The sequence below is a fragment of the Mesocricetus auratus genome, unplaced genomic scaffold, assembly GCF_017639785.1.
Source record: "Mesocricetus auratus isolate SY011 unplaced genomic scaffold, BCM_Maur_2.0 Super-Scaffold_100676, whole genome shotgun sequence".
Taxonomy (NCBI): domain Eukaryota; kingdom Metazoa; phylum Chordata; class Mammalia; order Rodentia; family Cricetidae; genus Mesocricetus; species Mesocricetus auratus.
In genome coordinates, this window is record NW_024429266.1 from 109,742,074 (window position 1) to 109,762,563 (window position 20,490).

At 49.6% G+C, this 20,490-nt stretch overlaps 1 protein-coding gene across 2 annotated transcripts; it reads left to right on the forward strand.

Annotated features, from left to right (window-relative positions):
- The first annotated feature begins 2,133 nt into the window (after positions 1–2,133).
- Insig1 (insulin induced gene 1) lies at positions 2,134–10,649 on the forward strand. 2 transcript variants are annotated; one of them, XM_005084202.4, is made up of 5 exons: positions 2,192–2,660; positions 4,439–4,563; positions 5,475–5,641; positions 5,938–6,037; positions 8,810–10,649. In XM_005084202.4, exons 1-5 carry the CDS (start codon positions 2,306–2,308, stop codon positions 8,837–8,839), a joined length of 777 nt encoding a protein of 258 aa, XP_005084259.1. In that variant the 5' UTR covers positions 2,192–2,305; the 3' UTR covers positions 8,840–10,649. The 2 variants fall into 2 exon arrangements, with proteins under 2 accessions (XP_021091063.1, XP_005084259.1); XM_021235404.2 differs by lacking the exons at positions 4,439–4,563; positions 5,475–5,641; positions 8,810–10,649 and having other exon boundaries at positions 2,134–2,660; positions 5,938–6,020.
- Positions 10,650–20,490: the final 9,841 nt, after the last annotated feature.

Below are 20,490 nucleotides of genomic sequence, written 5' to 3' on the forward strand. Positions count from 1 at the left end.
GGATCACACTCCAGTTCGTATTCTTTTACAGCAAGCACTTTACTGACTGGGTCATTGCCTCAGGCCCAGATGTGATTATATTTTCTGAACAGTCTACAGTGTACATGGGATGAACTTGCATTGAAATAGTCACTATATCTCCTTATCTACTCCATTTTAAGAATACAAGCCAGAGTGATTATTGGTATTATCCCAGAAAGAATGCAGGGGTGTAGATAAAGACCTGGCTGGCTCAGCTGACCTGCGTGGTCTCCAGGTGAGTTCTCAGTAGCCAGAAGCTCCTGTAGTCAGCACCTCTGTGATGATTAACATCACGTGGTACAGTGAAGCTCCCAGGAGCTGTTTCAAAGGCATCTCCCTAGCAACCCCACTCATCCTCTGGCCCCCCTGACCTTCCATATCCAGTATGCAAAGAGAAACTAGCAGGCCTTAGAATAACCGGATACCACTTTTGGTAGTCAGGTCGCATCTCCCAGAGTTTTCGTTCAAACTCTTCTCTACCATCACCCTACGGAAGCTACATTCACTGAATGTGAGGGTAGATTGCCCATGAGCCTAGAGAGCCTATGGCAGCCCCCGTGGGACCCCCAGGGAACCAGAACACAGGGTGCGTATCCTTCATGGCCCACGGGGCACCTTGGCTTGCAGTTTAGGACCACAGCTTGCTTTTGTCCCGGTGCAGATGAGATGGCCAAGCAGCAGCCGAGGTTAGGCTGGTACTGGCTTGGGCAAGCAGAAGAGGCAACTAAGTGAATAGCTGACGACAGAGCAACTGTCTGAGGACATCCCTAGCCCCTTTCCACAGCAGAGGCAAGCAAGGCTGAATCCCACAAAATATTACTAGATGCGCTCCAGGCCTGCCCATAAGGACTGCAACAACAGACAGAATCCTTGGCGTGGGGGGAGGGGGGAAGAAAGAATCCTGGCAGGAGTCTGTGAGGACCAGCAAAAATGGCCTGAGAAAAAGGGGCTGGACTCTATCTCAGGACTCACAAGACAGATACATGGTGCTGGGGTGTGGGTGAAGGGTCTGAGCTGCAGCCTGTCCCATCATGCCAGCCTCCTGCAAGCGACTTGTTTAGGGCCAAGTTCCCTGTGACTGATGTATCTGTTCCTCAGGGGCAAAGTTGTGCGTATTTACACAGGTGCATCTTTCTCAACATCTAGAGGACCTGCAGCCAGATGGGTGGTGGGGGCAGCACCTGGCACATCCCACGGTAGAACCTCACTGCCACTAACAACTTTCTATCAGCTGAAGCTAAGCAGCCCCTCCTGCTTTTTGCTGTTGAAAGGGCTCCCATGTTGCCACCGTAAAACCCGTGTGTGTGTGTGTGTGTGTGTGTGTATGCGCGCGCGCGCGCGCGTGCCCGGGCAACCTTCATAAGCTTGCACCAGCCCGAGTGTGGAAAACTGGCAAGACCCAAACTGCAACATTCCTTGAAGTCAAAACTGCTTCGAGTTCTTCTGAACAACGCACAGAACCGCCAACACGGCGTAGAAGGGGATGGACGGGTTGTGTGGGGAAGGCGAGGAAAGCAGCCAGGCCACCGACGCCCGTGTGCTGCATCCCGCTGGAAAACTGACCTCCCCCACGGACTTTGAGAAACAGCCTGCTTCCAGGAGGGTGACTTTGTTTTACTCTTTTGCCACGGAGCCACACGTCTTTCAGGCCTGCTCACAAGCCCTGTGGCTTTAGCCCGTGGGGTCTTGGCTAAGGGGCGCTCCGGGCTGGGTTATGAACCTGCTGACCGCCTGTCACTGCGGCCAGCCAGGTGCCACCGCTCGGCCGCCGGGATCCCGGGTCTTTTTGAGTACTAGGAGGGGTTTGCACTCCGGATGTGCGCCAGGACCCTGGGAGGGTGAGGGGACCCGCGCGTTTCCGCATTCTTTCAGAAACCGAGGTCCCGCAGCGCACGAGAGGGCAGGGCGGACCTTATCACCCACGTCCTGCCCGGCTCCGGGGCCGGCCCGTGCGGCGTGCACCCGCTCCAAGCGCGCGTGCCGGGCACCAGCCCCACCCCCCCGGTGGCGTGTGCGCACGTCATATGGGCCGCCCTCCTCCCATTGGCTCCCGCCGCCTCACCAGACCCCGAGCGGACAGGCGCGCGGGCAGGGCGGAGCCGCTGGAAGGCACGCCCCGCAGCGGGGCGCGCGGGCGGCGGATAGGCTGGACGCAGTCACGTGACGCCGCCGGCCGCCCGCCTTATAAGTGTGGCCCGCGCGGGGCCGCGGCCGCTCCTGGGCCGTCCGGGCGCGCTTCGTGTGGTGTCGTGGCGTGCTCCTCCCACGGTGCGCCTGGCATCCGATGCCCAGGCTGCACGACCACGTCTGGGGCTGCTCGAGCTCCGGCGCTGCGAGGCCGTACAGCCTCTCGCGAGGCATGATTGCGGCAGCCCGCTGTCCGCAGGGCTCCGGAGCCCCAGAGCCCGCGGCGCCCCGGAGCCAGCGGGCGGGAACGGCGGGATGCGGCGCTCGGCCCGGCAGCTGGCACCACGACCTGGTGCAGCGGAGCCTCGTGCTTTTCTCATTCGGTGTGGTCCTGGCCCTGGTGCTCAACCTGCTGCAGATCCAGCGGAATGTCACGCTCTTCCCCGACGAGGTGATCGCCACCATCTTCTCCTCCGCCTGGTGGGTGCCCCCGTGCTGTGGCACGGCAGCCGGTGAGTGCCCTTCCTTGTTCTTGGAGTCGGACTGGGGGGGAGGGACACGTCAGCTGCTTTCACCCTGAGCACAAGAAAAGGGGGGACGAGAGGCTTGGGAGCCCCAGACGGTGGCTGGCGAGCGACAGGCGGAAGTTAGAGGGACTGGTGATGGAGATGAGGTCAGGAGATAATTGGCGGTCTAAGTGGAGGACTCGCCGCCGTCTCGCAGAGCCAGAAGCCAGGATTGGCCGCCTGAAGAACTGGTGAGGGCAGCACCACGCGCCTATTGGCTGCCTGGGCTAACGTGCTACCCCGCCGAATAACTGAAAACAAACTGTCACGTGCGCTCAAGAGGCTGTTGCCAGGGGACAGACTTCTCCATACTTCCTTCTGCTGATAGTGAGTGCTTTCTGGCTAGCAGCCAAGCCCTCTGGAACTCCGTGGCCCAGCAGACTTGGGACAGGAGTAAAGAAGGAACCTTTGGGCCTAAGCATACCTATGGTGTCACCTCTCAGGCCCAGCGAAACTTGTGACAGTGCGACAGTCCTCTTTTTTTTTTTTAAATCATTTTGCTGGTTTTACAAGAAAAAAAATTGAATGGTCACAGTCCAATAGAACCCTGCATATCCCTTAATGCACAGCATTTATTAAAAAACCATGTCAGGTGCCCCCCTCACCCCCCACAGCCTCGCTTGTCTTTGGCAGTATAAGCTCTGATGAACTTCTCCTGTCTGGTGAGGCACACCTGTGCCTGTGGCCACAGGACACCAGGAGCTGCTCTCGTCTGCTTTGAAGCCAGCTTTTATTGACTGGCTGCCTAGGCTTTATAAGCTGGGCTTCGATGCTGGGCTGCGACTGAGTCACGGGTCAGATGTAATACGCAGGGCAGCTGCTGTTGATTCCCACCTGCAGCATTGTGGGACTCAGCTTTGAGGCAGCTGTGTGCTTCTGCCAGGAAGGTTGGTGTAGCCGTTGGAAGGAAGTTGTCATCTTTGTTTTCAAAGCACTTTATGGCTGTGCTGGTGAACACTGCTTAATTTGGGCAGGGAATGGCCTCACACATGTTAGGCAAATCATTTGCCACTGAGCTATTACCCCGGCACTTCAGAGTTCTCTGGGGAATGAGATGTGGGTTTGAAATATGGAACACAAAGTCTGTAGTGGCAGTTTTGAGGGACACTGAGGCAGCTCCTCTCCTTGTGAGATGTGTGGCTGAGGCTGCATTTCTCACCACTGACAAGGCTGAGTGGCAGCCTAAGGCCTTGAACTTAGCTGCAACTCACATGCGCCTCTGTCCCGTGGGGACTCTCCTGCTTGAACTGCAGACAGCCCCTTCCTTCCTGTCTTTTTCTTGGTCTATTCTGGAATGCCCAGCTCGCTTGTCCGTATGTTTAGGAGTCTGGGTCTGGGTTTGTGACAGCTCCTGACTCAGAACAGCGGAGCCTCTTCCTTCTCTTCCACTTTACTTACATAACCCTCATTTCACACATGAGGAAACAAACAGGAGGAGGCACAGCCACCGAGGGCAGCCTGGGACTAACAGCGGAGCTCTCCCTCCCTGGGGCCCTGCCCTCCCCACAGAATTTGACTTGTCCCATTGGGGCCAGTCAAGGCTGAGAGGAAGCAATGACGTGGCCCTGCCACAGCCTTTTCCTACAGAGTGTATGCATAACAGCACTCTGCTACAGGGCACAGACTGCCTAGAAGGGTAAGTGGTTTGGATCCTGTTAATGAAGACCACACAGGGCTAATCTTAACCAGTGTATTCTAATCCTGTTTTGTTCTTCTTCAAATAGCTGTTGTGGGACTACTGTACCCCTGTATTGACAGTCACCTGGGAGAACCACACAAGTTCAAGAGAGAGTGGGCCAGCGTCATGCGCTGTATTGCCGTGTTCGTTGGCATCAACCACGCCAGTGCCGTATCCTCAGTTGGTGTCTTGTCCAGTTTACCATCTGGGTTGTGGCAGGGCATATGTTACTGTGACCAAATGTTGATGTTCATTGCCTCATCCCTGTACCTTAGAGAAATTCTAGCATCGAGTTTCTAGGGCCTTTTACTCATCTTGGGACACTTAGGCTAATACAAGAAGCAGATGTACTCTCTTGCCCCTCGGTTACTGGGACTCTCGAAGGACTTTACCCATCCCCCTCTTAGCTTCTCCCCCACTGACATGCCTGTTTCAGTGGTAGAGAGCTTGCCCTTGTTCTCTTGTCATAGAAGTCCAAGGCTGGTCAGGTGGCCCCTGGGCTTCTAGTGTGCAAAGCTGACACATTCCCTTCATGGAGTGTGCTGTGCTGTGCATTGTGCATTCTCTGTGGAAATGGTTGATCTGATGGTAAACCCTCAAATACTAAGTTTCTAACGCAACTTGGAGTAAAAGATAATTGTCAAATTGCACTCCGACTTCGGGGGCTGTTTCTTTACTCAAATGAGTTAGCTCTGATAGTGCTGATTGTCAAGGACTGAATTAACAAACTGACTGACTGCCGCCCTTCTGCCTGGGGTGGCACAGGACAACACGGGTAGTGCCTGCTTGTTTCCACTCACTGAGAAGTAAGCCGGGAGAGTGGAGAGAGACAGTGTCTTGGCAAAGCTTCACTGCTTGTGGCCAAATGCCGGCAGTCTCACAGCTTTCGAAAAGTTTACAACTAGAAGCCAGAGCTCCGGATGGGGTACTCCCTTGGGGGAGGGAGGGGGTCTAGGTTTGTTAATGTGCTGTCATAAGCATTAAGTTACTGTATAATACTACAGCCTGCGGGTAATTCTCGGGTTTGGTTTTTTGTTCTTATGATAAATTAGGAAACTTTTCCTTAACTTTTGGATCTCTAGAAATTGGATTTTGCCAACAATGTCCAGCTATCCTTGACTTTAGCAGCCCTGTCTTTGGGTCTGTGGTGGACATTTGATCGCTCCCGAAGTGGCCTTGGGCTTGGAATCACCATCGCCTTCCTAGCTACACTGATCACTCAGTTTCTTGTGTATAATGGTGTCTACCAGTAAGTATGTGTTTCAAATGCTTTGCTTTCATAACACCTACATATTAAGTGTAGATGTTTTGTATATTATTTGGCTTTTTATACAAAATAACAAGAAAATCTCAAAATGCATATTAAGAACTTGCTATCCATAACCATAACTCAGTGAGAGGAAAGTCTGGTGGCTGTAAAACATGTCTTCCAGACACTAACATTTGATGTTAACTGTAGCTCACAAATGTCTCCTACACCCACATCATGGGAATCCCGGACCCCAGGCTGTCTGGGTAGCTAAGACTGTTTTGTTTTCTCCCTAGGTACACATCCCCAGATTTCCTCTATATTCGTTCTTGGCTGCCGTGTATATTTTTCTCAGGAGGTGTCACAGTGGGAAACATAGGACGACAGTTAGCTATGGTAAGTGCAGTGATCAGTGTCCTCTGGGCACTTGAGGCTTGTTAGCGTGACAAATATATTTTGTGTTGATGTGTGTCTCATTCAGATTCCTTAGCAACAGTTGGTGAGAACAGTCAGTGTTAAATATAAAATGATACATAGCTGGGTCTTCCTAAGTTACAATGTGGAGATTCTTAACACTGTTCATGCTGGAAAGCAAGCACAGTTTCAGGATGGCAGTGTGCATTGCAGCTGTGTCCTGTGGTTTCTCTGAGTTCATAGAAACACTAGGCAGCCACATTGGCAGTTGCCCTCTAGCATCTGTTAGCAGAATCAGTGGGTACAGATGATGCCGGGGTGGTGTTCCTTCCCTATGCACAAACCAGGGGACAGCTTGGGTCAGCAAACACTCCCTACCAAAAGGCACCTGAGCCCAGGCACAGAGAGGAATCATCCAGAGGGCGCTGGAGCATGGCTTGACCACTGTGCAAAGGGGCTGCCTGATTGGAATACTAGGTCTCTTCTCCCTGGGAGGGAGAAAGCAGTGTCACCCCAGGACATCCAGGGTCACTTCTGAGGCAGCTAGGCAGCTGCCTTGAAGCAAGTCTCTTCATGAGGCAGCAATTGCCTCTTGAACACTTGAATTTTAAAGATAATGGGGACATTGTTTCAAGATGACTTTGGACCATGGCCTCAGTCAAATAAAGTGAACTTTACAGAAGGGCGACTAGGAAAGAGCCATTGCACACAGAGATGAACTCTGGGGCTTCCTCTGAGCGCTTATCTCAGTATTGCAGGCTATTTTTAAACAGTCATCTGACACCCACTCGTGAGATGCTGAATTTGAAGGCCACTTGGATGTCTCACAAAAATACAAGTCACTTGTAAAGGCTAGAACTAGAGGCGTCTTTCTCTTCTGTCCCTGCTGACCCTCTGCAGGTCACAGCCTGTCAGAAACAACTGTCTCTTGTCCCTGATGGAGAGTTAGAATGCTTTTCTCAGCATTAAGACCCTTGTCAGAAGCCAGGCACGGTAGGGCACACCTGTAATCCCAGCACCTGGGAGGCGGAGGCAGGTGGGTCTTGAGTTGAGGCCAGCTTGGGTTACATATAGAGACTTGCTTTAAAACAAAAAAACTGCCCCCCAAAACCAACCCAGATCCATATCACATGAAACATGAAACACTCTGCCCATGTTCACTCCCTCACAGTGCGCCAGGTAATTATCAGTGGAAGGAAAGGAAGGCCTACTACCTCATGTTTGAGATTCATCCACAGCCTGGCAGAGAATCCCTTGGGCTTTTGAACTAAGTTGACCTCAAGCAGGTTGACTTGTTTCTGTCTGAAAGGTGTTTGGAGTTGTGACCTCTGGGGCGGGGGTAAAATGTAGAGGCCAAGGCTCTCATCCTTTTAGGAAATCGGTGTGTCTGGGATGGGGTGGACACTTTGAAGCATGCCAGCAGTCTATGCATGCATCTGCTGACCGTGTCCATTGTTCTAATGGAGCCCTCAAGCCATGAAATAGAAGCTATGATTAATGTGTTTTTAATACGGAATTTGACGTTTGCCCAAATGTGTTCCATTTAAGCCATGCTATTCATTAATATACTATATGGGCCTTTAATATATAGCCTGAGCCTTTCATTCATCCTGCAAATGGATATAAAAACGGATATAAACAAACCAGGGTCTTGGGTGCAGTCTTGCCCGTTAGGATACACTGAATAGCTAGCCCTATTGGGCAGCCAGATGCCAGTGTTCCTGAGAGTCTCAGCCTATTGGTACCTTCTCAGGTCTTTTGCCTCTTACAACAATACAGACTTAGTTTTAGTGTCCTGAAGACTGTACATTCTAAAATTGTGTTTTGTTTGTGGAATCAGTAAATAGATAGTATATTTTGGTGGCTTGATTTCCTTTCCAACTGTCTTGTCAAGAGTGACCTGGGCCAGGTGTGACGTGTGCCTTTAATCCCAGCATTTGGGAGGCAGAAACGTGGATCTCTGTGAGTTCCAGACCAGCCTAGACTATACTCAAAAACAGGGAAAAACAAAAACAAAGCTCAAAACTACTTTAAGTTTGCTTAGAGCCTTCTTTATGTCAGCTTTGGGGGAAGCATGTTTCCAGAAGGCATGCCACACTCTGGAGTGGCTTTATTTAAACCCTCATATCTGTCTGTCATTCATGGTTCCCAGGATCTGATTGAGAATGGATGCTGGAAGTGGGAGAACTGAACAGAGCAGGAGGTTCCTGGGCTCCCAGAGACTGGATTGAGGAACATCTCTCCTGCATTGGCAGCTTGTGGTTGCTCTGTCCAACCAGGTCTATAGTGAGACACCATCCTGTACATGGTCTGTCCCGCAGATCTGGCAATGGCAGTGGCTCCCAGGCTTGAACTGCTGCCTGGCAGGAGGAGCAGAGACCTCAGGTCTAACAGGCTCCAGCAGAAGCCACCCCCATTTTCCACAAATAAATCTGATTCAAAATAGGGCTCTGACTGCCCCCGTCAGCTCTCAGGTGCACTGCCCTACCTCGGTGTGGGTGGCAGTGCTCTAATAGTGGTCCTGTGACTGGTGTCTGACTCTCGTAACGGGCTTTCTAGAAAGGTGTTAGCAGTACCGTTTTCTCCGAGGTCCAGATTGTCATAGCATCATAGGTGAAGAGCTAGGTCTGCAGCCTTGGCAGCCTGAAGGGCAGTTGTGGAACTCATCCTGAGCCTGCCATCATCCCCAGGCAAGGGGGTTATATAGGCCAACCATTAGAGCATTCAAGCACTGACTTTTCCTTTTCCACACAGGGTGTTCCAGAAAAGCCTCACAGTGACTGAGCTTCAGGACATGGTTCAGAGCGGAAGCAGGATGCGGAGACACTGGTCCTGGGTGTGATGAAGACTCTTTTTCCTCAATGTCCCATGTAGACTGGGCTGACAATGATAAATGACTCCTGAAGAAGTGTTCACATGGTCTAGACTAGCAAATGGAGGCAAGGACTACTTACCTAAAAGTCTTCCCTTGCTCACCCCCCTCACACCTGTCTGCACTGGAACATTCCGTTCCAGGCTGTATGTGAGAGTGGGGTAGGGGCCAGTTTCCTGAGTATTAGATTTCATTCATCATTCAAAGCAAGTTGCCATATTTCAAAGCCTTGAATCAAAATGAATCACCAACCTGCAGTTTGTGTCAGTGCCCAAAGGAGAGAGGTTGATGGTGCTTAACAGACATGAAGTATGTGTGGTAAGAATATTTATCCAGAATTAAAATATAGGGTTGTGTAAAAGGGGGAGGGAAGAGTAGCAGTGAGTTGGAGGAAGGTCCTGCTCCCAGTAGGTCCCAGTGCAGCCCCATCTCCAGGTCACGCTCAGGCATGCGCTCACATGTGGGTCTCACCAGTGTGGGAACTGTGCTTTTCACTGCCAGGGGTTTGTAGACAATCTTACTGAGAGCCAAGGGCAGCGCTAAGTCATGACTCTGCACCATGATGCTGGACTTTTCACCTCAACTTAAATGAAGTTTGTCCATGGTCTGGACCATCTAAGAGTGAGTAGCTGTCTGTGCTGTCTCAGTCGTCAGGAGCTGAAATTGTCCCGTCACTCCAGAGTGGAGAGGACTTTTCCACAGCCCTATGGAGCTTGCAATCTGTGATTGCCTTGTAAAAGGTTGAGTGTGCAGGTCACTGCACTAAACACGCGGTGTCTTGTATGTGTTGGATGGCATAGACCACGTGGGACCTAATTTGCAAGTATTGGGTCTTCGACTTAAGTGCAATGTGTATGAAAACCAATCTGAGCCTTGTATTCTCTTAAATATTTATTTTTTTTTTAGCCGCGTGAGCTGTTCCAGAGAAGGGGTCATTTCAGAGCTGCGTGGAGGTGAGCTAAGCAATACTGTGTCAGCTGTGACCTCCCAGTCACCCTCCACTGCGTCCTAGTCCTCTGACATACTCCAATTTTGTGAATTTAGTAATTTTTACTTACAAATTTACATTTTTTTGTATTCTGCAATGTAACTGTTTTTGGTTTGTTTTAAATTCTGTGGAACTGACTCAATGAAGCAGAAGCTGTCCCCAGGCAGGACAGAAGCCCAGTGCCTGTGTGGACGTCTGGGTTTGGTCCACTCGAGTGCTGATGTGCATTGGGCTTTTGCTAGTTTTGTTTTGAGGAAAATGTCTGGAGTAAACTGGTTTTCTGAAACAACTTTGGTTAGAAGAAAATGGGTTGTTCTGGACTTCAGAGCAATCATTAAAATTTCCTGGAAGTAAAAACAATTGATCGGTCCTCCAAAGGTATTTGTCAGCTAAGACTTCAGTGTCTAAAGAAAACCACAAGCTACTAGAAGAAAAGCAAGTGATGTATTTGATCATATGTGATGAGTATTTTTTTCTCTTAAACTGGAAATAAATCTATTAGGAATAACATAGCCAAAAAAATGTGAATCCGAAGGATGGTTTTTGCCAATAGTTTATAGCAGATACACTGAACCAAAGTGATTGAATTTGTAAAAATGGTGATTAGTACCAACCACATTCGCTGTCCCGATCTGAACACCCAGCAAGGTTCACGTCCATGCTAAGTTTGCAGCATTGTATTTCTTTTTGCATTCTTTTTTTTTTTTTTTACTTTTATTAAAGGTTCAAAACCAGCTGTTGCATTTCTGAATTTTTTTTCCTGAGGAGAATGGCACCTTTGTCTAGGGTGCTAGGATTCATGGGGAAAGAGTTTTTCAGTTCGATGGAATTTTGACATAACCTTTGGGAAATGCCCTTTGAGGGTAGGAGCGAAATGGAGCCAAGTGGAACCTGTCACTGTCCCCACCCCTACTGATAATGAGGATGAAGCTGATTCACCATCACTGCTCTTGCGAGCTATTGGTGGCATGGATTAGGGTGGAGTGGTTAGTGACTATATACAGAAGTCATCTCTTGCCCTCTGTGTGCTGGAAGAATGCACTCTACTTCCAGAGGGTTCCACCATGCTTAACAGCCTTGATTGCCTTGACTTTGGTACTGTAAGCACTGGTGACTTGTTGCTTTTTGGAAAGTGGCCTAGTGCATCCTAACACAGACCCACACCCGTAGGTTCCCACTGTATCCAAGGCATGCCCCACCACCGCCCGTAGAAACAGACTGTTGTTGTTCACTCATCCATGTAAGATACTTAGGAAAAAGAGCCAGGCATACCTTTAATCCCAGCACTTGGGAGGCAGAGGCAGGTGGATCTCTGTGAGTTCAAGACCAACCTGGTCTACAAGAGCTAGTTGTAGGACAGCCTCCAAAGCTACACAGGGAAACCGTGTTTCAAAGAAAGTAAAATAAGAGAAAAATATTAATATCATGTGCCAGATGTGCTGAACCCTGGAAGTCCAGCACCCACCAATTTGGTTCCTTCCTTGACAGGCACTGGGAAAAGCGTCAGGCTCAAGGAGACTCACATGCACGTCTGGAGATGTGAAACATCCCATGGCTGTGGTGGTTTAGTGGCCTGATCCTTCTCAGAGCAGGCTCAAAGGAAAGCTGAATGCAGAAAGGATGAAGGGAAGGGAGGGGGGAGCCGAATTGAGATGCTCGGGAGTGGGTGTAAGGAGGTGGTGGTCTTCAGGGTAGCTGCTAATCTCAGTCCTTGGCATCAGAAATTCCCAGGCCCTGGCTTGTCTCTGAAGGAAGAAGGCAACCAGGAAAGCATCTCTATCTCAGGATGACTGGCCTCCATTCTCCATCTAAGGGCAGGAGTCTGTACCATGCCTCTCTGGAGATCACTGTGCCCTACCTTGCACTGTGAATTAAATTATACCCGACACCTGATAGAGGTCCAAGTCCACCCCCCAACAGCTCAGACTTGTTTAGTAAAGTCCTTTTACAACTCATCCATTCTGTCAGTCTTGTTCCTCTAGAGAACCCGGACTAATGCAAGGTCTCTAGGGTAACTCTAATCCCAAATGACTGATGTCCTTATAAGGAGGGAAGTTGGGACAAATGGACACTGAGGGGAGATAGTATGGAGACCTGTGTTAGGGTTTTTATGGTTGGTAAGAGACACCATGACCATGCTAATTCTTAGAAAGGAAAACAGTTGGGGCTGGCTTGCAGGTTCAGAGGTTTAATCTAGTCAGCATGGAAGGAAGCATGGCAGTACACAGGCAGACAGCAGGAAGACAGAGACAGAGACTGGGCCTGGCTTGTGCTTCTGAAACCTCAAAGCCCCAGAGATGACTAAAATTGGGAGACACCATCCAGGTCTCTGAAAGTCCCTGAGGGCCACCTGCTTTTTCTTCTGAAGAGTATTCAATGCTCCAGAAGGCTATGAGGTGTGAGGAAAGATAGGAAATCTCTCAAATCATTTCCATCAAAGATGGCCAAGGGTAAGAGGTTCAAAGAGGTGTCCTGTCTTATGGGATGCTCACTGAGGCAAACTGGTTCCCAGCCACAGTGAGGGAGAAGAGACTCTGTGATCTCCCTGTGCAGAAAAGATAGATGCTGTTACAGCTAAAACCAGCCAGGATTTGGAGTCTGAGGAGTTGGAAATGGACCCAGCTACCTTTGTGAACAGGGAAAAGTTTGCTAGTCTTAGTGGATCAGATTTTTAAACAGCAATCAGGGATGGTTTCGATCCCCAGTACTGGATCTTCTTATCCAGATCCACCTGTATCCTTCTTGACCTTGGCTCCCCAGCATCTCAGGAGGTCAAGGAGAGCTGAGAGCCCAGGCAGAGGCACCCTACTGTCTGACAGCCTCACCCAACTCCAGTCAGGCTTTGATGACAAAATCCTTTTCCTTTGGCCAACAGCTTCCCCTTTTGAGGAACGCACAACCAGATCACATCAGCAAAAACCTTAGAGATCATGTACATCTGCTGCTTGATCACCTTCACAGTCTGTTCTTACAGCTCCTGAGACCAATCCCTGCTTTGGCTATTCCTCCTGCTGTAGCCCAAGCCCTGACCTGTGGCCCAGACACTGCCCCCATGTTCCCAAGGAAGCCTGAACTCTGCATTGACCTCCATCCTCTTCACGGTGCACTCTGTTGGAGTGTTTCACACCATGAGCACTGTGCATCCCAACTCTCTCTAATGTTGTGGTCCCAAGAATCCCTTGCCCACCTGGAGAGAATCTGTCCCCTTCCTACCCTCGCAATGACAAGCTTGGAACTATGTGAAGGCCAGACTCTTCCTACTGCTGCCTGGCTCTGAGAACATCTCTGGTGCTTTGCCGTCTAAGCAGCCTCTGGGCACAGGCTCAAGAATTCAGCTCCCTCTGATGAAGGTGTCCACGGGTCACATGCTGTCTTGCTCTTCCTGAATGGTTTCTTTCCTCTCTGCAGATGAAAATGCAACCCCAGGACTTCTGCAAACTCTAGATAGGTCATATGAGGGATGTCAGGCAAGGGAGGCCAGAGATATCCTTCCTAAGACCAGAACTGAGGCTGGGGTTCCAGCCATGGCCATGTGAACTCCAGTGACGAGTCCTCAGCATCCCACTGATATTATCTGCAAAATGAGGATAACAGGATATACCTCGTGAGTTTGTGATTGCATGATAAGAGTATGAGCTCAGTAAATATTAACTAGTGTCACCATCATCATTACCACGTGGACATCACGTTCATCCACCATACCATACAGTTATCACCATCATCATTTTTGTCATCATTACCATCATCATCACCATAATCATCACCACAACACAATCATCTTCATCACCATGGTCATCACATTCATCACCACCACCATCATCACCATCATCACCACCACCATCATCACCATCCTCACCATCACCACCACCATTACCATCCTCACCATCATCATCATCATTACCATCCTCCCCATCATCCTCACCATCATCATCATCATCACCATCCTCACCATCATTACCACCACCACCATTACCATCCTCACCATCATCACCACCACCATCATTACCGTCCTCACCACCATCATTACCATCTTCATCGTCACTACCACCGTCATCACCATCCTACTCTGTTTTATTTATGTTGCTTCTTGGTGCCCCCCCCCAATGAGCCACCAGTGGAATTCCACAATTCCGTTTCAGGACCCCACTTCCCTTTCTGGGGTCACCAGCTAAAGCACAGGCACAGCTTGGGTCTGCACAGAAATGAAAGCAGCAGTCTTTCTTAAGACAGAAAAGCGGTGCCTTTGTCTTTGACCACCATTGCCAACCGTCTCCCTAGATACCGACTTAAACTGTTCAAACATTGAGCATTGTTTTTACGGTTTTTTTAAAGCTACAATAGAAATATCCTTGCTTTCTGAAAATGTCAAACAGCAACAAAATAGATAAGGTAAAAGTGGGATTCTCTCTTCCCATTTTTCAGAAGCAAATAGCACTACTAATAGAGTGTGTAGTCTTCTGGGTACCTTAAGTAGTTTTACACACACACACACACTATACATATATATATGTATATACATATATATATATATATTTGACACATTGCAATGGCAGGTGTTTTGAAAGCCCTGTTTTTGATTTAGGTGAAACGAGGGGGCTGAGAGCACCTCCCTAAGAACAGGGATACATTTCACTACTGTGGAGCACTGGGCTCCTTGCCACTGGTTCTCATTGGACCCAGTGTTATTGTTATGAACAGGCAAATGGCTTCACAGAGAATGCCCAAGGAGTAAGAGCATGCATTGTTCTGAGTATGTAGCTCTGTCACCTCCAACTCACAGGACACAAGGGAAAGGTAGAAGCTGCTGCCACAGGCAGGGTCATGATCCTCCAGGAACCAGGCCTGCTTGTTACTTCTTCTTTGCCATGGGCCCACGATGACACATTTCCCCGTCACACTGGGAATGCTGAGACAGAAGGATCCCTGTCATTGGCCAGCCAGTCTAGACAATCTCGGCTCTGGGTTCACTGAGTGATTATCTCTAAAAAAAAATAAAGGGGAGAGCAAAAGAGAAAGATGCCAGAGGTCAGTCTCTAGCCTCCACATGCACACACACGTTCCCACCCAATCACCACACACATGCACTCACACATGTTCATACCTAGCCTCCATACACATGCACTCACACACGTTCACACCCAGCCTCCACACACATGCACTCACACCTATTCTACACACACACAGCACACACACAAAAATACTACTTAAAAATAGCCCACATCGGCTCTGTGGCGCAATGGATGGCACATTGAACTTCTATGACGATCTTAGCCCACATGACTCTGTGCAGGAAAGCTTGGTGCCTGCAGTACTTCGAGGTCAGAAGAAACATCCGGACCTGGTTAAGAAGGTAACAGCAAAGAGGGCTCTGCATCAGAGCCCAGGGTACAGGACACAGAAACAGCCCACAAGGAAAGTAAGCTCGAATGCCTGTTCATGTGAACAGTGAGCTTCACCACCCTTGTCCTAAGCAGGGCCCTGTCCCACAACACACACTCCGCGGTGGGTGCAGCATCTTACAACCCACAGGAACACACACGGCTTCCTCACACCCTATCAGTACTTCTGCTGCCTTTCTTTTGACAGTACTATTAGTGTGAGACAGTATCTGATTGATGTTTGGGTTTGATATTGAAGGTGTGCTAGTTCAAGTCTTTGGCTCACTGTTCTATTTAGTCATTCAGTCTTCTAGTTGAATTGTGAGGAGCTTTTTTGCGCGTTTTTAAATATATATCCAGGATAGTAATCCTTCATCAGACGTTATGTCTTCAGTTTCTCTTTCCCATTCCACAGGTTGCCTTTCACTGATTAATCTTCCTTGTCAAATGCATGAACCCTGGGATGCCCTAGGAGACACACCACTGATGTATCTACCATTTCCAGAGAGGCTTAACCAAGGAGGAATCCACTCTAACTATGGGTGGCAGCATCCACTGTCTGTGACCCTGGCTTGAACTTTAAAATGTGGGTGGGGAAAGTGAGCTTTGTGCTCCCTGGCTACAGATACGGTGTGAACAGCTGTATCATGTTCCCACAACCATGCCTTCCAACCGCAGTGGACCAACCCCCTTAGTCTGTGAACCAAAGTGAATCCTTCCGTCCTCAGGCTTCTCTGTCAGGTGTCTTGCCATGGCAACAAGGCGACTAACTAACACACCTTTCCATTCTGTGGACTGCACATCGGTGCCCTGGCTGTGTCTTAGTTTGGTACAATCCCATTCATCAAGTCTTGTCCTTCTTGTCTGTTTTTCTGATGTCATGTCCAAGAAACAATTGCCAAGGTCAAAGTCAATCTCTGTATGCTCTTCTTCTAAGAGCTCTGTGGTTTGGAGTCAAGTCTGTGTCAATACTTTAAGCCTAAGATGTGAAGTTGAGGTACGAATTCACTCTTTCGCTATGACCGTTCCATTTTCCTGGGACCATTTGTTGAACCCTCTTGTCCCCATTCCATGGTCTTGGCACTTTTGTCACAGGTCGTTTGACCACATGTGCCAGGGTCTGTTTCTGGGCCCCTTTGTCATTTTCAGTTTGTCTGTATTTGTCCCTTCCACTACCCTGATCAATGACTGCACCTTGCTAGTATGCTTTAAAATCATGATGTGGGTGAGTCCTTCATCTTTCTTTCTTCTCTTCCACGAGAATTTTGGAATGGCTTTGGGGTTTTGCTGTCGATAATGCATTAGGGCATATCTGCATCTCCATAGTATTAAACCTGCAGATCAGCCCTATGAGCACCCTGTTTAGGCTGGCCCTGGAGACTTTAATCACTCATGAAGGGGCTCATCAGGTGCCTCCAAGTTCCAGGACCTGCCCTTGGGATGGTGAGCAAACTGGAGAACCTGCCTTCTGGAAGTCCCTTAGGGGAAACCGAAATTAGACTAGGAAATGAGTGTAAGGAAAACAGCAACCACGAAGACGGAGCAGAGAGCAGGAAGGCAGACTGGGATTTAAGTAGGGCTGGTGAAATAGAACTTCCCGAGGAGGTGGCTTAGTCCAGACTCCCTGGAAAGTGATCCAAGGCGAATCTCACATGCTGGGGCTTTCTCTCCAGGATCCACCCTCAGTCCCAGCAGTGGGGACAGGGCTAGGACAGCTGGCCAGCAAGGCAGCCTCCCAGGCTAAGGCATCCCTGGTCTGACTGCCGCTTAACAGACAGGCAGCTCAGGCACTCCACCTCCTGGTGTTTGCAGGCAGCTCGGTGGAGTCCTGCCCAGGACTGTCCCACCAAGAGGGGCGCTGCCTGCACCCGCTCCATTCAGTGCAGCTGGCTCCGCGGGCTTGTCAGCACACTTGACATTTGGTGGCCGCGGCAGAATCTGCTTCCTGTGCTGATCAGTCCCAGACTGGGAGCCTCTCGGCAACGGGATCAATCTCTAGGGTGTCCAAAGACAAGCAGGTCGCCAGTACTTGAGGGTCAGGAGAGGCACAGAACATCACCTCGTTCATCCTGGGATGGGAATACCTCACCGTCACAAGTGCTGTTCTATTGACTAGATTCCTTCTTGAGAGCATGAGGACGACCCTGATGGTTAACCATGATAAACACACATGTCCGCTGACTCTCAACACCTGACTACCTGAAGCTGCAGCAGCAGGGTGACATGTTCTAGACGGGTCATATCCCCTCAGGCCGTCTTCGAGCAGGCTGCCGTTCCCCCGCCGGTGGGCTGGACCTGTTTGCCTCTCAAGACTGTGAAACACCCGATGCCTTGGCAGTACCAGTTACCCCGCTTTGCACACGGTGGCGTATGTGTGGACATGAGCGTGTCGGGGGTGACACACATATGCATGTTGAGACTAGAGGAGGACACCGTGTGCCTCCATCTGTTGCTCTGCCTTAGTCCCTTGAGGCAGGGTCTATCAGCGATGGGGCTTTCCATCTGCCAGCAGAGAACCTACTCCTGTGATCCTCCAGTCTCCCCACCCCCAGGAACACAGCCAAGCCCTTTCACGTGGGTTCTGGGAATCGAACTCAGATCCTTATGATTTTACTGCAAGCCCTGTTACTCTTTGATCACGCCCCCCCCCTTAAACTGACAGCCAACACAAGTGAATATGGGTCCCAGTTTTCACCCTGCTGCTGTTCAGAGCATTGCCACCTGCTTACTGGCTGTGTGTGTTTCTCTTATGAATTTCCCATCAACCCCTTTGCTCACTTTTCAACTAGGAAAATATCTACATTTAGAGCCCATTTGCATATCAGGACTGTGCTCTTTGTCTCTGATGTATGGTGATAGACCTAGAGTGTGCTTCCTCTCTCCTGGGCTGGACCAGCAGCCACCGTCCAATGTCACATCTTGCTTACGTGGGCCTCTCTCTTCCTCTATGGCATCAAGCTTGCTTTAATCTGCAAGGTCAAGTGTAATGAAGATAGTGTCAACCATACTGTCTAAAATACATCAGACTCTGGTTGTCTCTGGAAGGGAACCATTCGATTCCCTTCAGAGGAGACTCTGCTTAGATTTAAAAACCACCAGGACAACTCTTCCAGCTCTATAAATGCACCAGTATACAGCCAATGACCAAATGTCTGGGGAAGTCGTGAGAGCATGTCTGCTGAACTAGAGGTTCCATACTGGATGGGATGATGGAAGCAGAGCAAAGAGAAATTGGGTCTGAACCCAGAACCTGGAGCTAAACAAACGAAGCACTGTTTCATCTCCCTCCCGGTGCCCTCACCCCATTCCTGTGGCTTCTGAAGCACCATGTGCTGGCCTATCCATCATGATCGTGAGCTCAACTATGTTCTGGAAAAAACAAACAAACAGCCGTGGGGAAAGCTGAGAAGAGACACCAGGTAGATAGAGATCTCTGAGCAGGGGGTCAGGGCGCCTTCATCAGTGCCAGAGATATGCTGGGGTTTGTCTCAGAGTCTAAAAGATCATCATGTTGAAGGCACTGAGAGCTGAGTCTCACTAAAGCCAATGAGTGACAACCATGAGCTGAGGCCACTCCAAGACTGTCTAGACTAACTGGACATAGAACACAGGATGCGCCCCGATGTGTGATGCTCCCTTCACTGACACACACGGGACTCAGAGTACCTAGCATCTTGGCAGGAGCATGGCCCTCAGTTGGGCGAACCCATGAGCTCCTGAGAAAGGGTGAGTTCCTGAGCATTGCCTAAAGAGCATCGTGTCACTGCACAGGACGCTCCATGTTTCCCTAATGTCCTATAAAGGAAGCTGCAGGCGCTCTTCAGTATTCCTAGCTGGTTTATGGTTAGAGTATCTAATATACTCTTGTTCTGATTAGCCTTAATTGTCAACTTGATACAACCTAGAGTCATCTGAGATGAAAAGCCTCACTGCTCAGATCATGTTGGTCTATGGGGATGTCTGTGGGGACTGGGAGACTGTCTTTTGGTTTGTTTGATTGTTTTTCGAGGCAAGGTCTCTCTGCATAATAGCCCTGGCTGCCCTGGAACTTGCTTTGTAGACTAGGCTGGCCTTGAACTCACTGATATCCTCCTGCCTCTGCCTCCCAGGTGCTGGGATTAAAGGTGTGTGCCACCACCACCTGGCTGTGGGGGCTGTCTTGATTGTTAATTGACACAAGAGGGTGCAGGCTACCGTGGGCAGCACCATCCCTAGGCAGATAGTCCTGGACTGTATAAGAAAACATGAAACAGAGAACGAGTCTATAAGCAATGTTCTCTGTGGTTCCTGCATGCAGGTTCCTGCCTAGATGTCCCTCAATGTGACTGAGACTAGCAAGCATACGCCAAACAGACATTTTCCTCCTCAAGTGGCTCTTGGTGAATACGTTTTCTTTTTTATTGTTTGTTTGGTTTTTTTTCGAGACAGAGTTTCTCTGTATTGTTTTGGAGGCTGTCCTGGAACTCACTCTTTAGACCAGGCTGGCCTTGAACTCACAGCGATCCGCCTGCCTCTGCCTCCCGAATGCTGGGACTAAAGGCGTGCGCCACCAACGCCCAGCAGCGAATATGTTTTATCAGGATGACAGAAAGGAGGCTGAAGTACCCCTCAATAAAGTCAACAATTTTATTCTAAACCCATCAAGACAGATGCTAAGAGTAAATGCTGTCATTACCAAGTTATGATTTACTTTAAAGAATAGATTCTTCATGAGTGGAATCTCCACCCCCACCCTCAAGAGTACCACACCCTAGTCCCTAGGACTCTGTCCCAGGAGCTCAATGTATGCTGAATATCACTTTATACATCAAAGCAGCAAGGCATTTGCAGATGTGATTAAATCTGTGCAGATGGGGTATCTGGACTCTGAGGTTCCTAAGTGCAGCCTGATGTGGACAGACACGGTACTGACACATGCAAAGGAGAAGGTAATGAGAAGGTACAGCTGAGGGACCTTGAAGGCTGGAGAGATGTGGCCAGGAGCCAAGCCAGGGTAGTGGCCACCCAAAGCTAGAAGAGGCAAGGGGCTACTCCCATGAGCTTGCAGGCAAGTGACCTGCCAGCACTGTAGATGTCTTGTCTCAGATGAAAGCTGCTGAGGTTACACACCCCTGAGCTCATGGGGACTTCTTGCAGCAGCCATGGTACTAACAGCCATAGCAAATGTCGCCCCTCCAACCACAAGCCTCTTCCAGGT